General features: G+C 41.0%; 1 protein-coding gene across 1 annotated transcript in view; it reads right to left on the minus strand.

Moving 5' to 3' along the window:
• Positions 1–1138: 1138 nt before the first annotated feature.
• The window catches only part of LOC115113465 (collagen alpha-2(V) chain-like), a 69860-nt gene continuing 53335 nt past the window's right edge, over positions 1139–17663 (minus strand). The window contains exons 17-53 of the mRNA XM_029641152.2: positions 16694–16747; positions 16388–16486; positions 15714–15758; positions 15457–15555; positions 15073–15126; positions 14758–14865; positions 14457–14510; positions 14244–14342; positions 14025–14078; positions 13628–13726; positions 13432–13485; positions 13273–13326; positions 13065–13118; positions 12853–12906; positions 12515–12559; positions 12282–12380; positions 12061–12168; positions 11729–11782; positions 11263–11316; positions 11118–11171; positions 10953–11006; positions 9125–9232; positions 8974–9027; positions 8779–8832; positions 8427–8588; positions 7688–7795; positions 7483–7590; positions 6854–6907; positions 6600–6707; positions 6063–6116; positions 5643–5750; positions 5489–5542; positions 5287–5394; positions 4628–4931; positions 4167–4348; positions 3476–3718; positions 1139–3218 (exon numbers count right to left, since the gene is read on the minus strand). Coding sequence (XP_029497012.1) covers positions 3072–3218; positions 3476–3718; positions 4167–4348; positions 4628–4931; positions 5287–5394; positions 5489–5542; positions 5643–5750; positions 6063–6116; positions 6600–6707; positions 6854–6907; positions 7483–7590; positions 7688–7795; positions 8427–8588; positions 8779–8832; positions 8974–9027; positions 9125–9232; positions 10953–11006; positions 11118–11171; positions 11263–11316; positions 11729–11782; positions 12061–12168; positions 12282–12380; positions 12515–12559; positions 12853–12906; positions 13065–13118; positions 13273–13326; positions 13432–13485; positions 13628–13726; positions 14025–14078; positions 14244–14342; positions 14457–14510; positions 14758–14865; positions 15073–15126; positions 15457–15555; positions 15714–15758; positions 16388–16486; positions 16694–16747 — 3405 coding nt within the window. The 3' untranslated portion in view covers positions 1139–3071. The remainder of the gene's footprint in view (positions 3219–3475; positions 3719–4166; positions 4349–4627; positions 4932–5286; positions 5395–5488; positions 5543–5642; positions 5751–6062; positions 6117–6599; positions 6708–6853; positions 6908–7482; positions 7591–7687; positions 7796–8426; positions 8589–8778; positions 8833–8973; positions 9028–9124; positions 9233–10952; positions 11007–11117; positions 11172–11262; positions 11317–11728; positions 11783–12060; positions 12169–12281; positions 12381–12514; positions 12560–12852; positions 12907–13064; positions 13119–13272; positions 13327–13431; positions 13486–13627; positions 13727–14024; positions 14079–14243; positions 14343–14456; positions 14511–14757; positions 14866–15072; positions 15127–15456; positions 15556–15713; positions 15759–16387; positions 16487–16693; positions 16748–17663) is intronic.

Raw genomic sequence — 17663 nt, forward strand, 5'->3', positions numbered from 1 at the left:
GTTCACCTTCCAGCAGGACAATGACCCTAAGCATACTGCTAAAGTAAAACTTGAGTGGTTTAAGGGGAAACATTTAAATGCCTAGTCAAAGCCCAGACCTCAATGCATTTGAGAATCTGTGATGTGACTTAAAGATTGCTGTACACCAGCAGAACCCATCCAACATGAAGGAGCTGGAGCAGTTTTGCCTTGAAGAATGGGCAAAAATCCCAGTGGCTACATGTACCAAGCTTATAGAGACATACTCCAAGAGACATGCATCTTTAATTTCTGCAAAAGGTAGCTCTACAAATTATTGACTTTGAGGGGGTGAATAGTTATGCACACTCAAGTTTTCCTTTGTTTTGTCTTATTTCTTGTTTGTTTCACAATAAAGAAATGTTTTGCATCTTCAGTGGTAGACATGTTGTGTAAATCAAATGATACAAATCCCCCAAAAATCCATTTTAATTCCAGGTTGTATGGCAACAAAATAGGAAAAATGCACAAGGGGATGAATACTTATGCAGGCCACTTGTAGTTTCATTTTTGGATCCCTTCCATTGGTCATAACCTTTTGAGATGATCCCTTCTGTGTGCTGAAAAAGGGGAATGAAATGGACTGTTCTAGTTGTAAACATAAAAGATGACCAGCTTCCAGCTACATTCAATACAAAAGTCCTACTAATAAACAAAGAAACTTTGAAATGAAAACAGAACAAAATCTTTTCAATATTTATTTCAGTGGATGAAACTGACTTGGTTCTGGGATAGAATATCCTATTGATCTGCCTCTGAGATGGTCATAAGCAATCAGACCAATCTGCCACCAGAATATTTACAGTTTTGAAATATTTAATAAATACTATCATTATGGAAAGTGTCCTCAAACAAAGGAATTAGAAAGTTGATTTAAGAAAAGCTTAACTAAAGAGAGACATAAATCAACATCACAATGGACATAATACCTGTGTAATTACAAAGCTAAATACATGTTCAATTCACATGTAATGTGTCTTTTAACTACGCCAATATTTCCTGGAAATATTTATATATTTATCTGTGGAAACAAATTGCTTAGTAAATGCAGAAAGGCTCAGCTTTTCCCTAAAAAGGAGAACCTTAGCTAATTAATATGACAAAAAAAAAGAACTTTGGGGATAGACAAGCGTTTTGTTTAATTTGTTGCATAGCAAAAAATACATGAAGCAAATAGGCTTCGTCTCAAAAAGTTTCTATAAAACTAAGAGAATGTGACTTAAAGGGTTGACCGACATGCAGAAAAAACAACACACTTGTAGTGTTAAAAGGATCATATGTTAAAAATAACACATTCATAGTGTTAAAATGATCACGATTTAAAACATATGTAAAAAAAAAAAAAAAAAAAAAATCAGGAATTACAAACATAGCACACTCAAAGTGTTAAAATGACCAGGGCTAATTGAAAATTAAAGCAATTATTTAAAAAGACAATCACCACACACTGTGTACGAGACATTGATTCCACCTCTCCATCTTTATTGGTAGTCTCTAACCCTCCCCTGTACTGTATATGGGAGAGGAACACTTACAGACAGCACCAAACCTGTGAACAGGGTTACACATAATCATGGCATCCCAGTTTGTGGAGACGAGGTAGCTAACACTGAGGAATCGACAGGTAGCTAACACAGAAATCCACTGGTATCTAACACTGAGGAATCAACAGTCTGGTTGGATCTTTAATTTGGATTCAATGGAGTCAGTTCAGAGCTAGGATAACTTGGATAAAGAAATCAGTTATTTCAAACTGTTTTTCAGTTCTGGAAAAAAAGAACAATGTAATTTCCTCAATAGCACCATAAACGTTCATTTTACATTGAAAACTGTTGTGGTATAAACATAAATGAAAGAAATGATGTAAAACATTAAGAGCTTAGGAGATCTTAGTGGTGGAATAAACCATTGTAGTTACATTATTTCATAAACTGGGTGGTTTGAGCCCTGAATGCTGATTGCTATCAGATCGTATACCATGGGTATAACGAAGCATTTCTTTTTACTGCTCTAATAAGTTTGGAAACCATTTTATAATAGCTATAAGGCACCTTGGGGCGTACTGCCAAGAACAGCCCTTAGCCGTGGTATATAGGCCATATACCACACCCCCTCGTGCCTTATTGCTTAAGTAGAATGGTGTTCTCATCTTACAAACAGCAGTTATTGACTATATATTTTTTTTTAAGTATTCATATTTATCAAGGACATACGGCAGCTTTTCATATTTTATGCATAACATCAAATAGAGTATCAATGGATTGGATCTTTGTACCTTTATAGATTAAATATCATTTCTGAATACTCATTTCTAATTGGCTTGAAGGGCATTCTAAAGCAAGCATTATTTCTCTATATGCACGGTATATCAACTCAATGGCTTTAGTTCATTCTTACATGTTCTATGTTTGAGCTGGTTTTGAAAGCAAAAGTCTAATTGAAAAAACTATTGGCATTGTTGAATTGGATTTTCATAATAACAAGCTAGTTGATTAGCTAAACTAGCAAGTCTATTTGTTTGGTTACCAAGGCAACTACTGTAGCTGTCTAGTAAACTTTCTGGCTACTTCAGTGGATGTTGAACACATTTCTACCTGCAAATGAACACATTTCAAGAGGTAAATGTGTTTAAATTATAGCCTTGGTATAATAGGGATAATCAATTCTGAGCTATATGCAACTCAGAGGAAGGCTAGTTCCACTCTGCTAGACCATCATGGAACACAGCTTCCACGTTGTTCATTATTTTCCAGAGAACCCATAGCCCCTCGTTGATTATCCCTTACATAATGTATTTGTCAAAATTCAAACAAAGTTTCTAAATGTTGCTTCCTTGATCTTTGTTTCCCCCAAACATTCATCTAACATACACAGGGCGAAAACATTTCAACTATGATGGGGAATGGTTGGAAAGGCACAATAAATATCTTGCCACGAGGCGAGAATAGTCCGCAGTACTTGTATGTACAAGGCTGATCGCATCAGCTGATAGTTCAAGAGTCTCAGGATTGTCTTCAATGTGTCCCTGTTGTTGTTGATGTTGTTGTTGTAATTTAAAGGAAGCAAACAGGGCCAATATCGATACCAAACTCCTGATCTGAACCACCAATGTCCACAGGGGCCATATCCATGATGGGAAGTCTGGCTGTTTTCTGTGTCCTGTACTCAAACACGGTCTTGCCCCAGTTACCATTGGATTGCTGTAAAGAGAAAGAAATGGGAAAGGTTCAGTAAGTCAATATACCACAAACCTCTGAGGTGCCCAATTGCTATTATAAACTGGCTACCAATGTAGTTAGAGCAGCAAAAATAAATATTATGTCATACCCGTGGTATATGGTCTGATATACCACGGCTGTCAGCCAATCAGCATTCAGGGCTTTACCCACCCAGTTTATATATATATATATGTATATATGTATATGTATATACTGTATAATATAATAATATGACTCACTCCACAACTGTCCTCCACCACGGTGTATCTGAAGCGGCTGTTTCCCTCTGCTTTGAGCTCCAGGTCATTGGACCCCTTGAGGATGACAGCTTTCTTCAGGTTCCCAGTCGACTCGTCCTTGTAGCCCACTGTGTTCTTGCAGTGGTAGGTAATGGTCTGAGAAGCCTCTTTGGAAAGCAGACGAATGAACGTCATCTGAACCGTGACAGAGTTGGCCGGCTGGTCTTTGTTACCATAGGTGAACTGTGAAGGCACAAAAAGAGAAAACAAACAAGTTGGAAAATTGCCACCATTTGATGAACTCACATTTTAGATTAAACTCCATTTAAATGTGTTATCAACAGTTATCGGTAATGTCGTTATTTATTTATGTACAGGTAACATTTACACATATTATCAGTGATGGTAAAATGTGTGCCTGTTGCTAGATTTATAAAATTACCAGCCGTGGTCAATCTTGCTTTACAAGTATTTTCCCTCAGCAATAACGCACTACCATATAAAATATTTGCATCCTATAATTACGGGTGGAATTGGGTAGGAATGCATAGGAGCAGAATTCCCTCAGACTTCTGAATTGTAACATTTTAGGGGGGACATTTTGAATGCCCAGTGATCCAGCAGTTCCTGGAGTTGTTTTCCTGAGTCATAGAAAAATATGAGTATTACAGGGTAGGGACATTGTTCTTACTTGCTGTCCTCTATTGATATCCGCTCCAAACCACACAGGTTTATTCCTTGAGGTGCTCCACCACACTTTGCGAGGTATGCTGGCGGGATTGGCTGAGATGCAAGTCTCTCCCGTCTCCATATTACAATGTACTTTGATAGCATCCTCTGAGCTTCCTTGGTTTGGATCGACCCAGTATTCACCTGGAACAGAGAAGGAGAACGTTGTCCCACAATTGTCACATTCAAAATAAATAGCAAATATTTACTCATGAATTAGATCCCATCTGCCAGACTATTGGCTACTTTTATATGGGAGATATTTCAAATGTGAGTTAGAAAACGTGGTGACATCAGGGGTAGAAGTACTGCCAAAATAAGATTAATGAGACATGGTCTGAATACCTAATAACTACAAAAAAAACACCATAATGATGATCTTTGATGTGTAGTACATCCCACCTCATGGAAACAACAACTCACCACTCTTCTTCAGTGGGTAGCACTGCTTCAAGTCCTCACAGGTCCTAGCCGGGTGCTTCCTGCTGCCGTCGGGGCTTTTCATGCTGTCGATCTGGCTGCTGAGGGCCTTCAGAGTGGCCTGGACACCTGGGTCCAGCTGCTGGGTGGCATTGCTGTTGGGCAAAGCCTCATCCTCATTGAACTCGGGAGGGGGAGGGGGGCCGTCATCGTAGTCTTGCATGGCGCCAAACAGGTCATCCATGGCAGCTGTGGGGGGGCCTGGAGGGCCGGGGAGACCAGTGGGGCCTGGCTCTCCAGGAGGTCCCTGGAAACCACAGAGTAATGGTAAGTAATAGTGTTTTATTTAAGTATGAACAAATGATGTGTCTTAACATTATGTGCCAAATGATCATGATGTTTTGTGTTGTCTTCCCGGAAAATGTTTATATCAGTGTACAGATCTGCTATCTTAATTTGATCACAAATTGTAATGTATTCAAGGTCTATTCAAGGTTTAAAAGGGCTTCTAAAATGTGTAATTTCCACCTAAAAATGTCAGACATGAATTGCCCAACCCTGACAAAAATGTCCATCAATTATATAATGATTTTCCTGCCCGTGAGAAACTGGTCAAATTAAGATAGAGCATGATAGGTGAAATGACCCTCATATCAACATGCCTCAGGTCCGATTTCGCCGCTAATTCCACGTGTTCCAGGAGGTCCCATTGGTCCAGGCTGGCCGATGTACCCTTCTTTTCCTGGGGGTCCAACTGGTCCAGAGGGTCCCTATCATACCATATACATTTTAATGAGTCACGAAATACAACATGGTTAACTATATGGAACATCATAGAACAGTGTCCTCCGGTATGGTACGTACTCTCTGTCCACTCGGTCCGACTATTCCTGATGCTCCCTGCTCTCCTGTTGTACCCTATAAAAATAAATACAAAATGTAATATCAAGACAGATAGTACTTTAATGGGTATACATTCTACTCAGTAACAGATACTGTATGTATTGATTTGACGTACCGGTGGTCCGGGTAAACCTTGTAAACCGGTGAATCCCCTGTGTCCCTTCTGTCCTCTATCTCCGTGGTCTCCCAGGTCACCCTTATCACCTCTGGGTCCTTGTGGTCCCTGTTGTTTAAGAGGACACCGTGCAGTCACAATTTTTATGGGAAATCCAATGAAAAAACAAGAAAGCAAATTTTTTGTTTGTGATTGTGTCGTCATACAAATAAGCAAATGAGTTCTGACATGAGTCTAGTAGTTTTAACCATCACATACTGGGTAATCATTTCTGTGAATGCTCACAGGAAATCAAATGACTTGGATTTCTATTAGGATATCAAATACATGTTTAAGATAAATTGGTGGTATAGTCATTCAAGTCAAATGAAATGATAACCTTAGATGTTTTGATTATGCATCTGTTGATGATGGTCTTACCGTTAACCCTCTCTTTCCTGTTGAACCGGGGGGACCATTTGGTCCTCTGGAACCCTGTGTTTGAATAAGACCACAGCATGACTTAGTCAGATACTGTATATTAGTAACTGGGTTCAAATGCCTTCTGTTTCATTTTTCTGTATTTAAAATGATTGTTTGGATACCCTTATTTACTATTTAGTATGTATTGATTTTTATTCTTTTTAAAAAAAAAAATTTTTTTTTATTATTATTATTTATTTATTAGTATTAAAAAAACATTCACTCTTTATGCGATGCAAACTGCCGAGAACACCACAAGAAGAATTATCACTGAATTATCCCAGTGAATTATTGTAATGTCTGTTTGGGTCAATTAATCCCATAAGGGATGGGACGCCAACTGGCAATTTGACACAAAAATAAAATGTCATTCATTTCATTCAGTAACATGTACACATTACCATGACCCTTTCCTTTCCCCATCTTATCTCACCGTGGGATGCTCATGTATTGGCAGGGAAAGTCCAGCATTAATGAAAAGGGCATATTACGTACAGCGTCTCCTCTCTTTCCAGAACCACCGGTGGCACCAACTGGACCCGGAGTTCCGGGTTGACCCGGGGTCCCGATCAGTCCCTCTGGACCATGGTCCCCTCTCTCTCCCTGTGAGGGTCATCAGAACCAGAAGCATTTCATTGCCACGCCTAAAAAGGTTGAAAATAATTTGTCTTGCTGTTACAGCACAGTTGGTCAATGGGAGACGTTCTGGACACAGTATTGAAAATGAAAAGTGTTCAGCTCCTTCCTACCCTTTGACCAATGACTCCAGCTTTGCCTGGTGGTCCATCAGATCCAGCATGACCCTGGAGGAAAATAAATATTGTGATTAACTACTGTATTCTCCATACACTCCATACAAGAGAAGTTATGCTTCTTTAAAATGGGATAAACTTGTTTTCTAGAGAGCTCTGCTTTGTTTTTGCCCATTTAGCATCGTTCACACCCTCTTAAGCCGTAGCCCCACCCATCTCTTTAAGTATTCACATGTAAAGGCATGAGTCAGCATTGCATTGTCCTCCAGGAAGTAGTTTCTCTATCCCCCCCCCCCCCATTATCTCAGCCAATCATGGAGACTGCCTTTCTCCCTACATACTTTCGCTCAGTGTTTTCTCCTTGGCTAAACCAGGCTCATAATTTATCATTTTTATTATTATTTACTGCTCAAATTAAGTTTGTAATTAAGGCAGATGAAAGTTCATATGTTCAAGAAGGCATTTATGCAAAAAATGTAATACAAAATATATCAAATTAAAAAAATGTATGGCCCTACTGTGAAGTAGGAAATAGGGTCAAATGCCTATGATCCTGAATCCGGACACAAATGGTGACTTGTGAAGTAAAGAGCTTTGTTCAGGCAAAAGTGTAAGGGTCAACTTACATCGGGACCAGGATCGCCACGGGGTCCGTTGGCACCAGGAGAACCGACCGGGCCAGGGGGACCTTTGTCTCCCCCAGGTCCTGCAGTCCCCTGTTTCCCTGGAGGACCCTACAAACACCACAGAGGAACCATGAGGTGCACTGTAACATGCAATGTAGAAGCAGTTCATATTGTGGCCACACGTGTGATCCAAATCAATACACACCGCTGGTCCTGGAAGTCCCAGCATTCCACGCTCTCCCCTCTGACCAGGAAGACCCACAATGCCTCTCTGTCCTGTTGTTCCGGCGGGACCTGGAGGCCCATCAGGACCCTGCGGGAACAAACCCAGGTGGAGTTTATATTGACTGGATATTGTGCTGTACCAGGGTTGTGGTCAATCCAATTCAACATGACTCAAACTTGAAATTCAGTTCATGAATTGGATGTTTCCTGATATTTTGGTTGATAATTATTTTTCTTATTCCAATGCAAATCCTGACTGAATGAAGTGGATAAATTGTATTATACAGCAATGTGTTAATTAAGAATTAAAGCACGAGGGGGTGTGGTATATGGCCAATATTCCACGGCTAAGGGCTGTCTCCACGTTGCGTCATGCCTACGAACAGCCCTTAGCCGTGGTATATAGTCCATATACTACAAACCTCCAAAGGTGCCTTATTGCTATTATAAACTGGTTACCAATGTAATTAGAGCTATAGAAAATACATATTTTATCATACCCGTGGTAGACGGTCTGATATACCACGGCTGTCAACCAATCAGCATTCAGGGCTCGAACCACCCAGTTTACAATGTCCAATCAATTCCTGAGGTTTATATTTTTGTTCTAGCCCTGTATGAATACCCCCAATTGAACTTATCAATGGCTTAGTGATGTGCATCACCTGAGATTTTCCCAGGAACCGATTGAGAAACATTGCTATTCATTGATAGTTTACCGTGGGTCCGTCCTCCCCAGAGTCTCCCTTGTCTCCTGGGCCTCCGGCTGGTCCTGGGGGGCCTCTTTCTCCTTGTCTTCCAGGGGATCCGTTCTCTCCACGAAGGCCAGGAGGACCCTCCTTCCCAGGGGGACCAAGGGGTCCGGCCTCTCCAATGGGACCCTGTCACAAACATCATTTGTTGTTATTGTTGTTTATCTCTGAGAATAATGTGAAGTACATTCACAATAGCTGGTAAGTGGTTCTCATTAAAGTATTACATTCCAGTGGCATATTGAAATGATAGCCGATGGCTACTTCCGAATTGGTACATTTAATCAATCTAACCAAAAGTGGTTTGGTGATGACTTACAGTTGAGCCTGGTGGTCCAACCCTGCCTGCAGATCCAGGGAAACCAGTGGGGCCCTACGAGTGAAAAGATGAGAAGATCCACATGATTACTGTTCATTACATGTTTATATACTCTCTGAACTGCATGTGTCAATACCTGGACACAATCATGTCAAAGTCCCCAGAGACTGATCAAAATATAAAACATGAACTTACAGGTGCACCCTGGGTTCCTCTGCCGCCCTTCAGTCCAGCCACACCAACAATACCCTACGGAGAGATGAAGATTGTTGTATGAGATTGTTCCTCCTGATCTGTTGTCTATGTGAGACAATGTAGCACAAGAGAATGTGACATGTTTACTCACAGGAGGTCCGTGGGATCCAGATAAGCCCTGAGGCCCTGGTGAACCAGCGTCACCCTTCTGACCTGGCTCTCCGGGCTCTCCCTTGACTCCTGGTTGACCATCAGGACCCTGTATAAGAATAATAAGAAAATAAGCATAAGAGCTGTAAACATCCCGAAGGCCCTACTTTTTTATGAGACAACACAAAAGGAGGTGTAATAATATGCTATATACAAGGGGTGGGTCAAATCCTGGAGTCCACCTGTGGTGAATTCAATTGATTGGACATGATTTGGAAAGGCACACCTGTCTATATAAGGTCCCACAGTTGACAGAGCATGTCAGAGCAAAAACCAAGCGATGAGGTTGAAGGAATTGTCCATAGAGCTCTGAGACAGGATTGTGTTGAGGCACAGATCTGGGGAAGGGTACGAAAAAATGTCTGCAGCATTGAAGAATCCCAAGAACTCAGTGGCCTCATCATTTCTTAAATAGAAGAAGTTTGGAACCACCAAGACTCATCCTAAAGCTGACCGCCTGCCCAAACTGAGCAATCGGGGAGAAGGGCCTTGGTCAGGGAGGTACCCAAGAACCCAATGGTCAACCCAGAAGGAAAGCCATCTCCTCAGCACTCCACTAATCAGGCCTTTTTTTACCTGTATTTTACTAGGCAAGTCAGTTAAGAACAAATTCTTATTTTCAATAACAGCCTAGGAACATTGGGTTAACTGCCTTGTTCAGAGGCAGAATGACAGATTTTTACCGTGTCAGCTCAGGGATTAATTCTTGCAAACTTTTGGTTACAAATCCAACGCTCTAACCACTAGGCTAACACTCGCCTTTATGGTAGGGTGGCCAGACGGAAGCCACTCCTCAGGAAAAGGCACATATGACAGTTTGCCAAAAGGCACCTAAACGACTCTCAGACCACAAGAAACAAGATTATCTGGTCTGATAAAACCCAGATTGAAGTCATTGGCATGAATGCAAGCATCGTCTGGAGGAAATCTGCGACAATCCCTAAGGTGAAGCATGGTGGTGGCAGCGGCAGGGACTGGGAGACTTTTCAGGACTGAGGGAAAGATGAACTGAGCAATGTTCACAGAGATCCTTGATGAAAACCCGATCCAGAGCACTCATGACCTCCGACTGGGGCGAGGGTTCACTTTCCAACAGGACAACGACCCTGAGCACACAGCCAAGACAACGCAAGAGTGGCTTTGGGACAAGTCTCTAAATGTCCTTGTGTGGCCCAGCCAGAGCTCAGACTTGAACCTGATCGAACATCTCTGGAGAGACCTGAAAATAGCTGTGCAGCGATGCTCCCCATCCAACCTGACAGAGCTTGAGAGGATCCTCAGAGAAGAATGGGAGAAAAAAACCAAAATGCTGGTGTGCCAAGCTTGTAGCGTCATACCCAAGAAGACTCGAGGCTGTAATTGCTGACAAAGGTGCTTCAACAAAGGACTGAGTAAAGGGTCTGAATACTTATGTAAATGTGATATTTCAGTTTTCAAAAATGTCTAAATACCAGTTTTGTCTTTGTTGTTATAGGGTATTGTGTGTAGATTGATGATGGAAAATAACACTAAGGCTGTAATGAACGAAAATGTGGAAAAAGTCAAGGGGTCTGAATAGTTTACGAATACGCTGTATGATATACAGTATGACATGGATTATTATAATTGCGTTATTTACATCTGTAAATAAAAATCACTCTATAAATGTAACGTATTAGTAGTAGTAGTAGTGGTAGTGGTATTAATATTAGTATTAGTACGATGCTAAGACAATCAATTTAATGTCATCTCATAGGCATCATGGGTTACAGTAATTAAGAATGACTTACGGGTGGCCCACCAAACCCAACAGGACCAATAGGACCAGGTTCACCACGGTTTCCCTGGTGGAACAGAATACAAACGGATCATAATGCCATAACTGCTGATATGATCATTTCCAGGTAAATGTGTCACTGTATGGTTTTATACTGAATGTCAGGTTGTCCACTCACAGGCATCGCTCTTGATCCATGAGGTCCAGGAGGGCCTTTAGGTCCAGCTTCTCCCTGCAATTACAACAAGTTACAGTTGTTCTAGTATCACAACAAAATATTAGCTAACTAAAAGATTCTAGCTTTTGGCAAAATGTGTATTTACCTTTTCACCGCTGGGTCCATGGGGTCCGGGTGGGCCGAGAGGACCAGGAAGACCCTGTGGTGAGAAAAGGTCTTGTTAAAGGAAATACATTCATCCATTTTGTGACTTTGTACAATTAAATGAGCAGACATATTTCTCTGACAGAACATGCAGCTACGTGTTTCCGAGCTGACTCCTACTGTAATACTCCACTGTAGAATAACTCATCCCTTATAAGGAAGTGTCTTTGTTGTTGTTGTTTTACAACCCCACAGTACAGATAAGCATGGCTCGCCAACTGTTTGAATAAGCTTGGTAAGCACCTGGGGCTACTGTAGCACCTTTCAAATAAGAACATCTGGTATCTGTCTTCACATGATCAAAGCACAAAGCTATTTGTCTTAGGTCAAAATAAGAAATAACACAATGCCTCTTTGTGTTGTATTATTAAAGCGAAAGATAAAATGCACGTGTAAATTTGACTTACTCTTGCGCCATCGTTTCCAGGTGTACCTTCTGATCCCTTCTCTCCACTTGTTCCCTACAATAATGGAGAATGTCACATATCAGAATCAGATGGATAATACTATTCTCATGTTATCATAATGATTTACTTGTTTTAACTACCAACATCTACTGTACTCTTCCAAGGGTCCACACAAATCACAGTAGAAAACAATCATACACATTCAGTAGACAGAAACAAGGATACACTGTCTCCCTAGACAGGATATTATAAGATAAGGAGATGAATACACCGTCTCCCTAGACAGGATACTGTAAGATAAGGAGATAATCAAGCAGTGTGTGAATACTTACTCTGTCACCTTTAGGCCCAGGAGGACCAGAGATCCCTCTCTCACCAGGCATCCCCTGAAGACCAGGAGGTCCTAGGTCCCCAATTCCACCGTGAGGTCCAGGACTACCCTTTGGGGAAAAAAGCAATGGGATCAGTCTCATTTTTGCGGCTTCAAAGATCCAATTCACATAATCCTCCGTTGAGGTTCCACATTACATCTGTATGCATGGACAACAAATACCTTTGGTCCATCGGGTCCTGGTGCTCCGGGGATTCCTTTGGGTCCAGCTAAACCGTGAGGTCCGAGTTCTCCTCTCTCTCCTGGGATTCCACGTTCTCCCTGTTTAAACACAGAACAGGTGTCAGTCACACAACATACAATGTATATGTGTGTCTGGTGCAATACTACATGGTATATACAGTATGTTCAATATATTCCAATATATATTTATATTAGTAAGATGGTAAACGTACCCTTGGTCCAATTTGACCCACAGCACCTCCTTCTCCGGGGATACCCTAAACAAGACAAATAAAGACAATCTATAACGTCATGATATCATACAATGAGGATTGCATCCCATAAAACAGAGGATCTATTTATCTTATTAGAGATATACTCCAGCTAACTCAGACTGTGCAAGTGCTCAGTTGCTAGAGCATGGAGCTTGCAACGTCAGGTTTGTGGTTTCGATTCCCCCTGGGGTCAACTATGCATAGAATGTATGCATGCATGACTGCTTTGGATTTTTTTAAAGAGTCTGGTAAATGCCATATACTGTATAGGATATTATATTATTCATCAAACTCACCAGATCACCTGGTTTTCCTGACTCTCCAGGGGGGCCTGGTGGTCCAGGTAATCCCTGAAACACAACAGCATATACACTTCAGATGACAACAACAGTGCGCAGTTGGTTCAATCCCATATAAGTGACAAGCTTTGCTGACACTTTCAGTGATCAGCCAATGCTATCTTGTTCACCGTTCTTAATGCCATTGGTAAAAATGTATGATAACTCACCTGGAAGCCGTTCACACCGGGAGGTCCCTGTTCTCCTCTATCACCAGCAACACCCTTCAGACAAACAGTTTACAGAACATTTTCACTCAATCGTTCATCAAGATGAGTATATTGTGATACAGCATACTTTGAAATGAGATTGGTAATGTCTATACCACAATGCTACTAGATAGGAGTCATGATAATCAGAGACCAACAGGTGACTTACCAGAGGTCCAGCGGGACCTGCAGGGCCAACCTCCCCATCTTTCCCAGGAGGACCCTAGAAAGGAAGTCATCATTAGTGATCGTCCTCATAAACACAATTGTTTCTGTAGACACGTGCAAAGACAGAAGTAATTTAGCGCTCATTGACAAAGACACTCACTCTTTGTCCTGCCACTCCTGGAGATCCTTGTTCACCTGTCTTCCCTGGATCTCCCTTTGGGTTAAAAAGACAAGGGCTCATTTTTTGTTTTTTATTTCACCTTTATTTAATGATTTGATTCAAGAGAACATGAGGAGATAGGACAAGTTTGATAGCAAGACACGCTGAGAAGATTAGAACTTTTAAAGTTCCTTACGTTAAAGCCCTTTGGTCCAGGTGTTCCCATGGTTCCTGCAGGACCTCTGGTTCCAATAGATCCTGCTGGTCCTGGGCGGCCATCTTCTCCTGCTGGGCCCTTCAGACAGAGGACACAAGCACAACACTTACCTCTGGCTGTTCATTCAGTGTTACGACATCTGACGCCAATGGTCAAACCTCGAAAAGAGGTATTGTCCACTCACTGATCGTCTGAAAAATAGCCCCTGTCGCTCTAAGCTTGTTGGTATATCAGTGAAATAATTGATTTAAGAACACTTTTTGGAGCTGTGGCAATCGCTGAGTGCATTAGCTTCTTCTCTGCAGTTTAAAAAAAAGTTGTATTATCTTGGATGTGTGTAGAAAGTCTTTTTTTTTCCACCTATGGTCAACCTTACCAGTGGTCCTGGCTTGCCCTCCGCTCCCTGGACTCCTGGGGTACCAGTCAGACCCTATAAAACAACAGACAAGGTTATGAGCTTCAGAAACAAAGATCCACAATATGTGGTACACCAAGACAGATTCCCATCAGCATCGTTATTTTTTTCTGTTGATATAAATATGGGATATAAGTTAACGAGGGAAACATGGAAAGCTAGATGATGTCTTCACATTACCCTTGCGCCTGGGAGACCTGGTTCGCCAGTGCGCCCTGGATCGCCTCCTGAACCTTTAGGCCCAGATATGCCAGATGGTCCACGATCTCCTTGTGCACCCTTCAGGAGAAACAGTATAGTGAGTTAGGTTTGGGCTTGGGGCTCCAGTCCTTAGAATCCGGTCTAATGACCACATGGTTTAGCTGTAATAGATCTCTGATCATCTGTCTGTACCTTCGGTCCAGGTAATCCATCAGCACCGGGAAAACCTCGGTTACCAGGTGACCCCTGTAATACACATACCCATCAATATATGAAACGAAGACACATAGAATATACAGGTACCAAGATTACAATCTATGAAACAATATACATTTGTCTGCACAGGGTTGAGGACATATTCATGGTGAATGAACTGAGGTAAATGAGAATGGAGGGCTGAAATTAATCCTGAGAAGTCTGAATTTACAGTCACTGACCTAAATCCTTACAATCTAGAGGTGTTCAGTAGTAGAGAGGCCAACGGTAGACTCACCCTCTCACCAACAGGACCCAGTGGTCCTAATGAACCAGAGTCACCACGATTTCCTCTTTTTCCCTCCTCACCCTGGGGCCCAAGCACTCCTTGGGAACCAGGGGGACCCTAGGAATCAAAACAAACTTTATTCAAAATGTGTTTAACTTTATCTAAATAAACATTCAACCATCTTAATACAGTCTGTACCAGGTATGACAGTGTCTCTCTTTCATCCAATGTGGAATAATGTACATTTAGACAACCAAGTATTGTAATATATTACAATCACTGTATATAAAGTCATCTGTGAAAGGTCACATTATTTGGGCTTACAGGTTCTCCTTTGGGTCCGCCCTCTCCTTTGTACCCAGGAACACCAACATCTCCCTGAAACAAAGACGTGAGATGCATCAGTATATCACAAGTCACATTTTATTATAGATAATGCATAAAAAAAATGAAAAACAAAATTGACATCCCCTTGTCAAACAGTCAAAACAACTATTTTGCAGTAGAGGACATTGCTTAGAAGGCGCTCTGAGTCATTTCCTCTGTGCTTTGGTAAAGGCCAAAGTAACACAGAGCGATGTTAATGTCTAGAGCATGCATGTCATAACATTGATAGTGTATTTATACATGTTTAAGGAACATGAACGTCTGGACCTCGCAAGAGTAGAAAAAAAAACTTTTATCCAAAGTAAAAAGACGCCACATTACCAGTTGACCTTTGATCCCAGGCTGTCCAGTGCTTCCCTGAGGTCCGGGTGGACCGTGGGGTCCGAGGTGACCCCCGGGACCCTGCACACCCATGGTACCCTACAAAACAACAGGATTATCTCTAAATACACACCAATCTTGATCATATATATCTTTAAATACTCTAGGTATACTATGTGAAATTACAATTACAGTTGTTTAACTTCAAATTATTTTCTTGGTAATTAGGAGTACCACATTAATGATAATATACATACCACTGGACCCTTAGTACCTGGGCCACCGTCAGTTCCTGAAGGACCCTAAAAATAGCAAATTTGTCATATTAATAAAATCTTAAGTGCATTACCAAAATCCATTGTGCATATGAGAATGTTAAAGGCCCAGTGCAGTCAAAAATGTGATTTCCCTGTGTGTGTGTATATATATACATATATACATATATATATATATATATATATATATATATATATATATATATATATATATATATATATTACCACACTATGAGGTTGGGATTATACTGTGAATGTGTGGAAATTATGACAATGCCCTTTTAGCGTAATAGCTGTTTGAAAAGACCCTCCACAAATGTCAGCCTGTTTTGATGAGATGGAGTTTTGGTCTGGTGACATCACCAGGCAACAAATTAGGAAATAGACCAATATGAAAGAGAGTTCCAAACCTCTCTGCCAATAACAGCTAGTTTTCAGTTTTCCCCTCCCTACTCAGACCACTCCGAGACAGTCTTAGCAAAATTTAGAAAATACTCATTGCTAAGAAGCTATTTTTGTTTCTTTTTGACAATATTAAGTGAAAACAATTAGAGTACAGTATTTAAATGTTATCCATAAATGACTTGTTATTGAGATCAAGATGGCTGCATTGAACCTTCAATAAATAGAGTAGGTGTTAGAAATAAGAGCCGTACTTGTAGGCCAATTGCCCCTGCCCTGCCTTGGTGTCCTGTCTCACCCCTCTGGCCCTGTTGCCCCTCGGGGCCCCGCACTCCTGTGGCACCCGGTTGGCCCTGGAGAAGAGAAACAGAAATCCTCAATGAGTCCATTTTATCTACATAGCCCTGCATAAACTTATTAGCTAGCAATATCTGTTGCTAGGTTACATATATAACATGATGTATACAACATTACATATACAACCTCTGAAGTCTCAATTCGTATCGTATAGATTTGAATATGGATGAAATACTTAATGTTCTACTTGACAGTCTACTTGCCTTCATTCCTGGAATTCCTGGATATCCTGGGGGACCATTGATACCTAATGGACCCTGCAAGCATAAAACCAGAAAAGTGCATTTATTCATCGCTGAAAAGCGTTAATATGCTAGTAGCAACTCTAGTGTGTTGAGTAATATGCTAGTAGCAACTCCAGTGTGTTGAGTAATATGCTAGTAGCAAATCTAGTGTGTTGAGTAATATGCTAGTAGCAACTCTAGTGTGTTGAGTAATATGCTAGTAGCAACTCCAGTGTGTTGAGTAATATGCTAGTAGCAACTCTAGTGTGTTGAGTAATATGCTAGTAGCAACTCTAGTGTGTTGAGTAATATGCTAGTAGCAACTCTAGTGTGTTGAGTAATATGCTAGTAGCAACTCTAGTGTGTTGAGTAATATGCTAGTAGCAACTCTAGTGTGTTGAGTAATATGCTAGTAGCAACTCTAGTGTGTTGAGTAATATGCTAGTAGCAACTCCAGTGTGTTGAGTAATATGCTAGTAGCAACTCTAGTGTGTTGAGTAATATGCTAGTAGCAACTCTAGTGTGTTGAGTAATATGCTAGTAGCAACTCCAGTGTGTTGAGTAATATGCTAGTAGCAACTCTAGTGTGTTGAGTAATATGCTAGTAGCAACTCTAGTGTGTTGAGTAATATGCTAGTAGCAACTCTAGTGTGTTGAGTAATATGCTAGTAGCAACTCCAGTGTGTTGAGTAATATGATAGTAGCAACTCTAGTGTGTTGAGTAATATGCTAGTAGCAACTCTAGTGTGTTGAGTAATATGCTAGTAGCAACTCTAGTGTGTTGAGTAATATGCTAGTAGCAACTCTAGTGTGTTGAGTAATATGCTAGTAGCAACTCCAGTGTGTTGAGTAATATGATAGTAGCAACTCTAGTGTGTTGAGTAATATGCTAGTAGCAACTCTAGTGTGTTGAGTAATATGCTAGTAGCAACTCTAGTGTGTTGAGTAA

This window comes from Oncorhynchus nerka, linkage group LG3 (assembly GCF_034236695.1).
Source record: "Oncorhynchus nerka isolate Pitt River linkage group LG3, Oner_Uvic_2.0, whole genome shotgun sequence".
NCBI classification, from domain to species: domain Eukaryota; kingdom Metazoa; phylum Chordata; class Actinopteri; order Salmoniformes; family Salmonidae; genus Oncorhynchus; species Oncorhynchus nerka.